This window comes from Terrapene carolina, unplaced genomic scaffold (genome assembly GCF_002925995.2).
Source record: "Terrapene carolina triunguis isolate 2854851 unplaced genomic scaffold, T_m_triunguis-2.0 Scaffold62, whole genome shotgun sequence".
NCBI classification, from domain to species: Eukaryota; Metazoa; Chordata; order Testudines; family Emydidae; genus Terrapene; species Terrapene triunguis.
In genome coordinates, this window is record NW_020664413.1 from 56,243,841 (window position 1) to 56,257,187 (window position 13,347).

The 13,347-nt window shown below is 40.7% G+C and overlaps 1 protein-coding gene across 2 annotated transcripts in view; it reads right to left on the minus strand.

The window, feature by feature from the left end:
• Positions 1-5,808: 5,808 nt before the first annotated feature.
• TRAK2 (trafficking kinesin protein 2) overlaps positions 5,809-13,347 on the minus strand; it is a 66,434-nt gene continuing 58,895 nt past the window's right edge. For both annotated transcript variants that reach the window (XM_024200388.2, XM_024200387.2), the window contains 2 exons: positions 12,286-12,385; positions 5,809-10,387 (listed from right to left, as the gene is read on the minus strand). In XM_024200388.2, the coding sequence (XP_024056156.2) occupies positions 9,709-10,387; positions 12,286-12,385 (779 nt within the window). In that variant the 3' untranslated portion in view covers positions 5,809-9,708. The remainder of the gene's footprint in view (positions 10,388-12,285; positions 12,386-13,347) is intronic.

Here is a 13,347-nt window from a genome sequence, read left to right on the forward strand (position 1 = left end):
CAGACAGGTCTGTCACCAGCCAGCGAAGGCTGAGGGTGGACAAAGGAAACACCTCCACAAACACTGAGTGGGTCTGTCCACTAATCTAACAAAGTTAGTATCCAGGAGGGCACAGAGTTCAGATCGTGGCGACTTAGTGAACAAACAGAGGCCAGCCAACTTTCAAGAGTCCGAATATGAGCCTTCCCTAAACATTTCAAGAAGCGTGAATTTGGGTTTTTCCTGGGCATTTGCCTAAGGCAAGAGATTCATGGTATGAAGCCCTATGACCAAGGTATCCCTCGGTACCAAGTAATGGAAAAAAACAAAAAACAAACAACTGGGGCCAAAATGAAAACTCACACTAACTCTAGAAAGCGATCTACAAATAATTTATAATGGACACGCCAAGAGTACTTTCAAACACCCGACAAACAATTCCAACGATCCTCACAGGTGCTAAGAAGGAACTGAGGGAGCTCAGGGGCGGCTGGGCCCTTTATATCGGTGCAAGTGGCGCGAGGCAGCAGAGGGTGCTCGAGTTGCCCTGATGGGTAGCACTGAGGGAAAATTTTCCAATGACTGTGTGAGGGGCCCGGGCACACCAAGAGTGGGAGGCACATGTACAATCACTTGAAGAAGAAATTCTTGTTAGCATTTTACTGCAAATGATCCCACCTGTTCTACTCACATCAGGTGGTTCTCTGCTTCGTAGTCGATATCCATATTTTCTGTTGGGCAATATCCCTCTGCAAATGAAAAGCACCTCCTCAGAGAGTTGCAGACAAGTAGAGTTGCTCAAGGACTAAAACTGCTCCACTTCAAAGATCAGAGCCAGGCGCACTCAGTTAAGCCCAGTTTTCGTGGGCGGCCAGGGTGGCGAGAACAAAGATATGCCCCTTTTCGTACTGATGTGTGAGTATAGCTATACTGAGTTTGCCAACCAGTTTCCCTGAGAGCTGCTTGTGATCTCTGTATGTTATTATTTATCTGAGGGACTCAGATTTTTTTTGTCACATACCATATATGAATGTACAATAACACCAGCCACATTCACAGAGGTTTTGGTGCTCTATACTAGGCAGTCACCACCACTCAGCTAGGGTTGCTACCTGTCCGGTTTTCACCCGGACAGCCCGGGTTTCAGCTTGTGTGTCCAGGTGCCATTTGACAAACCCTGATGTCCATTTTTTTTTTTTAAATCTTGTGACAAGCCTAAGCGGAAGGAAGGAGGCAGCGCAGCAAGAGTGCATGCATTCACTGGCGAGACTCCACGTCATTGAGGCTTTAGCGCTTCATGTGTAAATTACCATAACAGCAGTACTATTGGCCTGTTAGTCATGTGAAGTCTTGGGACTGCTAATAAGAGTTATCTGTTTTCTGCTGAACACAGCCGCTCGTTGGGGAGAGTTAGCACCTGTACACACTGGAAAGCCATTTCATGTCACATACCATCTTGAGCCCCCCACTCTTCTTCTTGAAAAAGACAAATACTTACTTGGATGTGCTGGGAGGTTTTAGAGCAAACAGGAAACTATTTTGGTTTTTCAAGATCATGCCTAGTGAGGAGGACCTGATTTAAAAATATAAACAGTATTCAGACATATTTATGGAACAGACACAAACCAGGTTTACATAATCATGGCAACTCAGCCTTCTGAGAGCAGCCAAGCATTATACTTCCCGGAGGCAGCAGTCCTTTAGCCAGCTTCTTTCATAGTGGGCACGGACTGTATCCTTGCCACACCCCAGGCACAATCACAGTAAGATTGCATAGGGTGTAATTTTGGACAGACTTTGGCCCTGAATCTATACTCAGATGTTACAGCAAGTCTCCAGTTACTTGGTTTGGGTTATGGCCTCTTGGAATTCTGCTAAGATAAGCTGTAGTGTATCTAAGCAGTAACCTCTCAGTGGTGCCCTCCCATAGTCCCATCTCTTCCCTCTGGGCTTGCGGGAAGCATGACAGAAATGACATACACAGCACCTGACACCAGCACTAAACTCATTACAATATAACTTGTGTAAAATACACGTGGAAAGGCATACATAACATAAAAGGGTAATACATTACTTGTATAAAAATCAGTATACACACGAGTTACCTGTAACTTTAAACACATTTCTCTATAGGTATATATAACTTGCAACCCCCCCCCCCAACTATTAATGGAGCCCAAATAAAAGATAAACACAAGAAGTGGTGTTAAGCATTAGAAAGAATGGCATTCCCTCTTCCTCCAATGGCTTCTGCTTACCTGGCTTTCTGATTCGGTAAGCCTGGCATGGTCTTTATTAGCCTTTTACCCCTCACATTCCAAGGATCCCAACAGGCACAGTATAAAAAGGGGGAATGAGACATGTTTGCATAGCAGGAACCCTGGCTCGGCAAAAGGCTGGAGATGAAATAAAGATATGAAGATTCAGAAGCATTTACTAGTCTTGGAATTTTTTTGTAAGTCAGATAAAATATCACCTTCTTCTTATGGGAGACGAACACAGCCAAGTATACACAGCAAATTCAGCCCTTGGATGCATACATGCAACTCCCATTGAGTTCTGTAAGAGTTACACACGTGTATCTGAGCACAGAATTCACTCTTAAGGATTCCCAAGTCTGATCTTTATCTTATACTCATATGCAAGCACAGTATCTTTCCATCTTATTTACACCAACTACCTAACTCATACAGTGATCCGCCCCAGACACACAGTGGACAGGGGAGGGATTTTGGAGATTTCACAGCTGGCTACTTTCAAATGGTCATGGAGATTCACTACTTTCATTTACAAGTAGGGCTGGGACAAATCCATCCTTTGGAGATCCAAAGAAAGATCAATGCAATTTTGGCCTGCACGGAGAGCTATAACATCACTGGGAAGGCAGGCAATCATCTTGCTGTATATGCCTGTGGTGCAACCACACCAGGATAACTGATCACTAGTGTAACCACAGGTACAAGGCTCTGGCTTGTCATGGTACCCAACCTAGTCTGACAGTTCCTAGTAGTATGCCAGGTGCATCATGAGTGAGGCTCTAAAGACCGTAACAACTGATGGGTTCCATTTTGCACTCTCCATTTGCCTTCAACTCTGTGCTCTTCCCAGACCCTTGGCATCCTGTTCCTGTGATCCACTCTTCAAAATTGCCATGGAATTCTCTCTTCCTGGCCACCTACCACGTTCCACAGAACATGGGAAAAAACAGTAACAAATTTACCAAATTACCCTCTGCTGACACCATCCCTACTCAGCTGTGGAATCATCACACTAGAAAGAATTTAGAGGCACTTTAGAGAAGAACAATTATCGGGGAATACAGGAAAGATTAAAGTAGCCTAGATTGAGCTAGGAGAGGACTAAGGGAAAGGTGGGGGGTGGATCATGGTAATAGCCTACAAGTATTGGAAGGGATTATTGTGTGTGCTAACAAGGGAGGTAGAACTAAGAGTAATGAGATCACATTTAAAAATGGAAAAAATTAGGCCAAGTATTCAGGCAAAACTTCCTGTTTCCCAGGTACATAAAGCTGAGAGATTGTCCCCCCCACACCCTAATCTGCTGAAAAACGCTTAGAAAACCCATAGATGAACAGAGCCCACAACAAAGATAAATCAATTAGATCTCTTGGGTCCACAGTTCCAGCTGAAAATCAATGGGAGCTTCAGGTACTGGCACCTCTACAAATCAGGCCCGCTCCACTTGTTAAAAAACAAAACAAAACAGCTTGAAATCTATTTGGGGCCTCCAGGGGGCCCAGCCCTCAAGCAGTTTGTCTGAATGCTGTATTGGATTTAACAGCTTTTTAAAAACATTTCTGGGTCTTAGCAGCAGTTTCAAGTTCTTTAGTTTCTAAAACACAAAACCCAAGAGTACTGGACTGTGTCCCCTTTGCCGATCTGAATCGCAAACAAAACAAGGGGGGGAAAACAAAAAACCTTTACATTTTGTGTTACTCTCATACAGCAGCTGGCTTTATCCTTTGGGTCCAGACGTTTCCAGAGACTGGAACCCGGGGAAGTTTATGAAAAAAAGCAGCCCTTGTAGGTCCTGTTTCTTATCAAGATCTTTGCTTCTCCCTAGACAAGGTTAGTTTCCCTTGTCACCATGGAAACAGGAGAGTGCCACTTCATTGGCTACTAATATTCATTCCATCTTAAAGAGAGAGTGCACAAAACTCTTTTGCCCAGAGAGTCGGTCTGAAATGATTTAAGGGTGTACAAGAAACTTGAGAGAGAGAAATAGGTGTACAGAGTGTAAGAAGCCCATTATTCCCAAGGAGGAAATAATGTTTTAAGGTTGTAATTCACACGAGAAGTTCTGGATTGACAACCCAGAGACTCTCGTCCTCTGTTTAGCAAATGAACCAGCAAAGCGCAGGCATCAGCTGTGCAAGTCTCCCCTGGTTGGCCTCCCAACACCTCCCTACCCCGAGCAGACAGGAACACCACAATGGAGGAGGTTACTCATCTTGTTAAAAGTTTCAGTCCTTGGCCTCTTTGTGAGGCTGGCAAAAGGGTGAAAAAATGGTTTGTGGTAGTGTATCTTTGTAATGTGACCACATCTCCTCTAGGAACCAGACAGTAACCACCAACTCATTTTTATTGATCAGTAAACAGCCTTCGGATGGTAATGACTTTTGGACAGCAATCCCAGATTTCTCCCTCCCCATATCTGTGATATATTTGCAATGTTTAGACATCTAGGGTTACGTTGCTTCAGTATCTTGGGACTGACACTACTGTGGTCCTGATCTTGAAAACAGGCAAACGTGTAACTTTTCAGCAGTGAGTAAACACCTGGAACATTCCAGGCACACTCCTGTAAGTAAAACTTCCGTGCATGCTGTATTTGCAGGACTGGAGGCTCAGCAAGGAAAACACAGCATGTCAGGTGGAATGCTGACTAGGTACACAAGTAGTTTGCTTTCATGTGACAATGTGCATGTTCTGATGATTGACTGGTGGATTAATTACGAAGACAGGTACTCAACTGAAGGACAAAGAGGGCCCAACTCAGGAAGCTTTAGAGGGACAGGTGTGCAGAGATGGCTTTAGGCTGACAAGGAAATAGGTTTCTTTTCCCAGCACCCAAGGGTGAAAGGGTAACACTTAAGGAAGGGAGAATTATCCATCATTAATTCAATTTGCTTTAGTCTCTCCTCCCATCCTATGACAGGTTTTGGGACACTTAGCATTATGATGGCAATGACCAGGAAGGAGGTAAAAGAACTGCATGATCATTTCCCTAATTATAAAAGGCCCGTTCAGTCCTCCCTTCCTTCCCTAGAAGCATGAGAGTCACAAGAAGATAGGTCAGTGGTAGTAGTATGGGGGAAGGATTCTTGTTTCCAAACAGGAGACAATAAAAAACTGGAGGGAAGGACTGAGGGATGCTGGTTGATTTTCCATAAATATATGGGAGGTTGCGCCATTCTTTCCCTCTTGGCTTCCTGCTAGAAGTCATCCTAATGCTAAGAGTCCTTAATAGCCATTGTGGGATGAAAGAAAAAGTATGCACAAGAGTTAATTATTGCATGTAATCTGACAAGGAGACATTCACATCTGGATATTCTTTTTTTAAGGCAGATGTGAAATTCTTCATTCTCAACAAAAAGGTTTTTCAAACAGCAAAGAAGATGTACAATAAACATTGTTATCTAGATTTAACCACCATTAAATATAGATCTACTGTATTTTAGCAACATTTCATTTTTTTAAAAGCCAAATCTCCTTTTATAAGAGTACCTACCACCACAATACTCATATTTTTATATCTATCTAAAAATAAAAATAAATACATGCATGGAACAAACCACAGTGCAACCAGTGTAATGTAAAAGGCATGTTTGTACATGTTTATTATCAAATTTACATTCCGCTATGAAAAATTAAGTGCCAAAAGCAGATGAACAAAAAAAGGTTCCCAGTTTCTCAAACAATGTTGTGCAACTATCCTATGCAGTGGCTAAATGGGTCTCAAACCCAAATCTTTGCTGTTTTCTATGCTGTTTGCTCTGATTAAGTAGATTTTCTTCTGCTTAAGTTAAAACATATTCCATCTCACTGCCCATGTGTGCTTTTAGTGCACAGGTTTGTATACATTTCACATCAAAGAAGTTCAGTTAGTGAAACTACAACCCTGTGGTTCTAAAGGCAGAAAATTAAATGTGTACTTTGCTTACTTGCCAAAAATATGCTCAAAACCTGAATAAGACAGACACTGAGGTTGGCAGACTGACATCGCAGGAAGCTCTCTCTGTTTCTAGGTCTTTCCTAAAAGGGATGGCTAAATTCCTTTGTCTTCTCTGGTGTTTGTTCCATGCTGCAGGTTTGTGGACACAGGACCTGTTTCAACTGCAGTTATTTGTTGCTGTTGCCACTAGCTCCACCTAGCTGTCTAAGCAACCTTGAATTATAACAAGAGACCCTTTGTAGAATCTTAGATAGATCATTCATGTAAATGCTTATCTCTACTGGGAGGCAGGAAACGCTAATCAATTCTTCCAACTCCACAGGAACTAAATGTGCTACGAACATCATCATAAAGGCCTATGACAAAATGTTGTCTTCTAGGTTTGGCACAAACCACTGCTACATCCTTCAGGTCTAATTTTCTTTGGCCATGGAATTTAGGCACAAGTATACAAAATACACCTGGCGTATCCATTGATATAAATGCAAGATAAAAAAAATCTTCAGCTTCAACTGAATGGATAAATATACAGCCACGATAGCGCACAAGTTCTGCTTTTATCACCTTCCTGTTTTGGACAGGTAGTTGATGAGACACTGCTCTATGGAAACGTTATTACACATTAGGCTGGGACAACTTGGTATCATTCAAATCAAAACATGTTTTTAAAAGGCTTCATTCCATATTTACATGCATTTAATTATTGTGCTTTTAAATGAACTTAAACAGCAATCTGGTCTGAAAAGAAGTCTGACTCAGTTGTTTTGATTCTTCTGCTGTTAATACACAGCTACAGCAATCATGACAAAGCTAGTTAAAATACATATATATATATATATAAATTCTAAATTATTTAATACATGTAAAAGTCTAGCTGTAGTTTACAAGTATTTATATAATAAATGTACCTAAATTGAACATTAATTTGACACAAATGCTGTTCTCTGTATACATCAGAGTGTCTAATTTTCTATTGCTTTGTCACCTGATGTTTCCCTGGGAACTGCAAAATACACAGATGATATACCAAATGCTCAGTTCACTGGAGAACAAATACTCACCTTGTCAAGCGAGGTAAGACCCTGTGCATGGTTAAGGAAGTACAACCCAAATGTTTTAAAATAAAAATTAGGAACATTTTTTGTTGTTTAAACAGAATTAACCCATATGCATTATTTTAAATTAATGGATTCATCTTTTACAACTATGTGAGCTAACTAAGCAAACTCCCAAAGGCCAACCAATGGAGCTTTGTGAAACCTTGTGAAGCAGTTAGCACTTGGAGTGGTTACTACTTTTCTTTTTTAGAAACAAGCTTTATATCAAAAAGCACCATTAAGACACCTAAAGGAGTGTAATAGTAGGAAATGTCATGTTATAAATGACATTAAAAATCCATTTATAAAGCTATCATATTTTCTATCTCTTCCATTTAAAGTTTTTACAGTGCCTGCAGTGCTGCAGCATCGAGAGCCCAAATGAGGATGGTTGTACCCAGTTATAACCAGTCCTATGACTGCTTCACTCCAGTGGACCCGAAGAGGATGTCACCTCGAGCCCCAACTACACAGGTCTTACAACCAAGTTTAGACATCCGAGTTAAGCATGGCTGTTAAAACATGGTTGTGGCCAAATCTGACCCTATCACTGTGTGACTGGTCAGAATGAATGGGCCCAAAGAGTATTAAAACATCTATAAAAATTGTTCCAGTGCAGGTAAAGACCATTCAGCCAAAACATATATAGTTTTGAACTCTGGTTTGATTTTCCATATGATTTGATCCCTTACACTGCTCATGCTGGCCTGGTCTCAGTAGGTCTACCGCAACTATATTTAACAACTAGGGTAAAGTATAATTGTTAATTCACTTGTAAAGAAATGTAGACTAAAAATCATAACAATGAAAGTTCCTTGTAACTAAAATTAGGTTACAAAAAAACTATTCTATTTCACAGAGGTTAAGGACTTGTTCACAATAGAATCACTTGCAGAGATCTAGCACTGATCAGTTTGGACAGGTTTTTCTTCCCTTGTAGCTACTTTATAAACCATGATATAGATTATTCAAAGGAACAACTTTTTATGCTTAGTTATAGCTAAAATGCTTCTGAATCCACTGGTGATAGGCACCCAAAGACACCAATATATTTTTTTCAAGAGACTTGATTTCTGTCCATTGAGTTTTCCAATGCAGTGAGTCTGCCTCCTAAGATCTTTATTACTTTCACTCAGAACAGTAAGGCTTTGACCTGCTCTCCATCAACAAAGAAGAGGCAGATTATCTTCTGACAATGACAAAACTCATTTCTATTTGATACAGTGGCCACAAAAAACACTCACTGCTGTCTTATTTGTGCTTCAGTGCCAGAGTCTTGAACGTTAGGTTATGTACTAACCACAGTTCCAGGACAACTTTCATGGACTGTTTCCTCAGTGAAATCTGTGTAACAGAATCCTGCCTAGAATCAGAAAGTATCTTAAATATCAAATCCATTATTTTTATATTCCGTTAAAAAGCTCCCTCAAATGTAGAGACTATCTAGCAGCAAAGAGCAGAGTCAGTCACAAAACTTCTAACAGTCTGTTAAGAATATGCTCCCCGTTTAGATCAAATAAAAGCAAACCTAGAAACAAGCATTTATGTTTTACTCCCTTTTATAACATTAAAATGTGCCTGAGATTTTGTGTGTGTGCAAGCAAACCTCCTTTTATTAAAAATATATGCATAGCATGCTTTGGAAAGGTTTCTTAGCTCAAAATAAACAATTTTTCCTAGAATATAAAATCTTCTTCTGCTTAGCTCCTACTGATTGCACTTTCCTCAGTGTGCTTTCAACAGCCTTCAGAAAGTTCAGAGAGAAATTCTGTTAATACTCCACTAGCACCATTGCACTCATCCAAAATACAAATCCTACCCCAACTCCTATTTGTACATGCAATGAGAAGTATAAAGCTTAACATACAAAATATTTTTTAAAAGAAGAGGTTCAGTTTAATTTCTAAATTGGAAATGCAAAAAACCAAAGGAATCCGAGTTGTTCCTGTGCTTGTTTTTCACTACAGAGATAGATTTGGACCAATTATTCTGGTGCAGTAAAGAACAGATTCCTTGTTCCTTTTACTAGTACCTTCAGTTGTATAATCTGACTGCTAACATTTGGCAAAATAATATGATCATGGTGGAAAGGGGGAGACAGAACGTTCTACAAGACATTTATTGCCCTAGACACATACATTTGAAAGCGGAAGATACTGACAAGCATTTGTTATTGTCTTCTTTTATTCAAGCCAGGAAGTCAGATGTCTAAAGGGTCTCAAGATTTAACTTTGGTTTCTTCTTTCCTGTGATCTCTTCCCAACTCTTTCTTCTTCCTTCCTCAACTCCATGCAAACTCTCTCTCTCATCCCATCTCCCTTTCTTTTTCCACTTTAACATGCACATTCCTTCTGCAACTCTCCATTCCACACCTGTATCAGATGTTCAGCCTTAATGTATTATTTGTTCTGCTAGAAGTCTGTTACTTGGAAACCACTTAGTCTTCCTTTAAGATATCCATTTTTGATGAGGATGTACAAAATGGAGCTCCAAGTGCCCCAATCATGACTGGAAGACTCTGATTTCTTCTTAGTCCACCCATCAGGTTGCTACCTGCATGTAAAAACACAGCTGAGTCCTGCCTCTGCAGGCCAATTTCTGGCCCTTGATTTTTTCCCTGGTCCCCTGTCTCAGGGGGTTTGACTGCTCTGGCAATACCCAACCTCTTCAGCCTGTCCACCAGGTTCATCTTCAATTGGTCTAGGTTAGGAGGGTTATGGGATAGTTTCAGGCCACACCTCTCCTGCAAGAATGTTTCAGCTGGTCGTGATGCCAGAAAGTTTTCAGAGAGATGCGCTCGAGTCTCAAAAGGCGGAGGGGAAGAACAAGGTGAGTGTGAGGGAGAATTTGGGGGAGTGGAGGGAATGGGAAGGATTCGTAGGGGCTGTAGTATAGGCAGCTTTTCTGGCATGGGGCTATCACAAACTTTGGCAGAGATGCCTTGTTCATGCAAGAGTTTAGCCAGACTGGTGGTGGTGCTCAAGGTGGTGGAAGAGTCGCTTCTGTTGGTGAGGAATTCTCCAATACTAAGCCTACAGGACATGGCTGGAGAGCTCACCGTTGTATTGTCAGTACTGTTGCCACTACTTCCAAATGATAATGGAGTGTACATGGAGCTGAAAAAAAACAAACACACACACAGGATATCATTATTACTGCACCTTGCTCTCTCTCTGGAAACTTTCATATAACACAGGGCAAGGTAATAACAATCATTTTTAAAATAAGGCTTGTGCTCAAATTAAAAAAAGGAGATTAACAATTCCGTATCTGCATAGAACAAGATTCACTGCAACTTTCACAACCTCAGCCTTTATAATATTCAGAAATACAAAACATTGCTTTGCAAATCCCACACTGTAGGGCACAAAACCATTAGAAAAAAAGTTAGAAGGTGCCATATTGACATATTTTGATAGGAAATGTTTTTTATAGAAAACGCAGCAAATTTTACAGGATCTTACACAACCAAATTACAGGAATAATTACAGTCCAGCACTTTTATGTGCATTAAAATCATCATGGAAGAAGAACCCTACTACTTTACAATTTTAACAAGAGTATATTTCAGTATGGGGTTGATTGCAAAGGTCATGGTATATGTTAAACTCATTTCTTTGTCAAGCCTTAATTTGGAAGAGTCTAACTTTTAAATGCCCTTGGCGCTGAAGCTAGAGATTAACACCGTAAGCTAGAACTTTCCAAAGCCAATTACTATTTAGGAGTACAGACGCTCCCCAGGTTACGCAAGACCCGACTTACGCAAATCCGCACTTACGGAATAAGTTCTATAAGCTAGAAATAGGAGTGTTGGGTTTTTTTTGTTTTTTTTTTGCATAATGGTCGGAGATATGTTTCCGACTTATGCAAAATTCGAGTTACGCAAGGCATTCCAGAATGGAACGCTTGCGTCAGTCGGGGAGTGTCTGTATCTGGATACATTTGACAGAAACTTTATTACAAAAGACAAAATGTTTGCTCTGCTGCAAAACACACACATTGGTGGAAGGAGGCGAAAGGTCTCTGCACTTGCAAACCTGATTCTTCACAGCTGCAAACTGGAGGATCTTGTAGAGCTGCCACTCCAACTGATGATTCATTTCACAAAGCTGAGGATTAACACTGTGCAGTACAAGTTTTTTCCTCTATCCCCCATGTATCCCGTTTTTAATCCTTATCTTCCATCCCCAATGCACAAACATTGTCATCATCACCTCCTACCTGTCTCTGCAACTATAACAACTCGGTGCTTCAGGAAGCAACATCTAGTTTTAATTGGGAAGGTGGGTGCTGGTTTCTGGTGCACCCGTTTATTGGAGGGAATAGGGAGAAAGCTTCAGACCAGACTTCTGGGTAAGAGGTCAATCTCAGAACCCTGAGCTCCTGTAAGATTTTACACCAGATCAGACCACTGATCCATCTAAACTCCTACCCTACCCCTCAGGAGAAAACCACCAACACACACAAGATCCAACACAAAACCAACTAATAATGCTCCTGGCAAATTACGTAAGGTCATACGTGATCCCAAATGCCACAGAGGGTCATCATACACCATCTATCCTGAAGTATAAAGTGTGATCACCTTCACTGTATGAATTTGGATAACTACACAGGCGGTAGGCAGCCGGATAACTACATGAAATTAGTTAGTTCTTTTTAAAAACCCAGTCATAGTATAGATCTAAATATCTCCTGCAAGAGTGAGTCCCATCAGTAGACTATATGCTGCATAAAGTTATATTTCCATTTACTGGTCTAAATTTACTTCCACAATAGGAACCAATGTGTGGTGAAATTAAAGGGGCCAGAGGTATATGTATGCAAGTGAGTGACAGAGAGACACAGATCCATTTTCACAATGTCTTCCATAATTAAAACCACTAGTAAGAACATCAATCCTGAGTGCACCTCTCTGGCCAGATACATCTATCATTCTTTTCTAGACCTGGTCCATACCTCAGGAGCAACTGATTCCATGCAATAACTCTCTGAACGTTAACAACCATCTTACCTGGGGGTAACCTGAGTGACATCAGAGGGGTGAAGGATCCTACAGGTAGTGAAGGTGAATGTGGAGTATGTGGAGGAGAGACACTTTCCTGGATTTGAGGCTGCAATGCAGACAAAACACAGCCAATGAGGACAGAAAGCGAGAGAAAAGGACTAATTAAGGTAAGGTACCATTATTCCAGGATTTTTCGGGGGGGTTTAAATAAAGACTAAAGAAGGGGAATCCCCCAAAGATAAATATGCTCAATTGAAAAAGACAGTTCTATTTTAAGAGACTTTCCATTTCTCACTTTAATTTTTTTCAGTGTAAGATGAAGTGAAATTGAGACTGCTCAATATTAGAGTTTCTGCTTCTTTAGATGTGTATCTTGGACACTAGCAAGAGTGTTATATCTAGTGTTTTCAGTGAAGGACTGATCCTGGAATTCATTCCACACACAGATGCAGACTCCTCCCACGACACATCAAGTCTCTCTGTGTCTTGGTTTTCCCATGAGTAAAATAGGGAAGAGAAATACTTCTATACCTCACAGGTGTGGCGAGGACTAGTTGCTGTTTGTCAAGTGCTCTGAAGATGGAGAGCACAATAAGTGATTATCTGATTTTTGCTGAAGGGTGCTTTAGTTAACATTGTTTGACTACTGTCTTCTGGTACTTGGATGAAAAGACTCCCAACAGGTTACCTCCCCAAACAAGTATAAAATGGAGCTCTGCAAAGAAGTTTGTCTTAAAATTTCCCAGAGACAAATCCAGACTTCTTAATTCAGAAATCTCATATTTCTCAGTCTGCCAGCAGGCTATTGTATAGAAATCACTGACCAAGACATCCTGCTGTAGGCAAGTGTATCTCCTCATACCAACATTGAGGGAGAAATCACAGAGTTGAAATCAGCAATTTTATTCCTTTACCACAACCTTATTTCTCAATGAATCATTATTTTGAAACTTTATTAAATTCAGTGTTCAAAATACAGTACTTTCCCCAACTAATTTTAGTGCAGATTAAATTTCTTCCTGTCTGAATTTCTCTTTCATGCCTTCTAGCAGGAAAATGCGAGTTGCC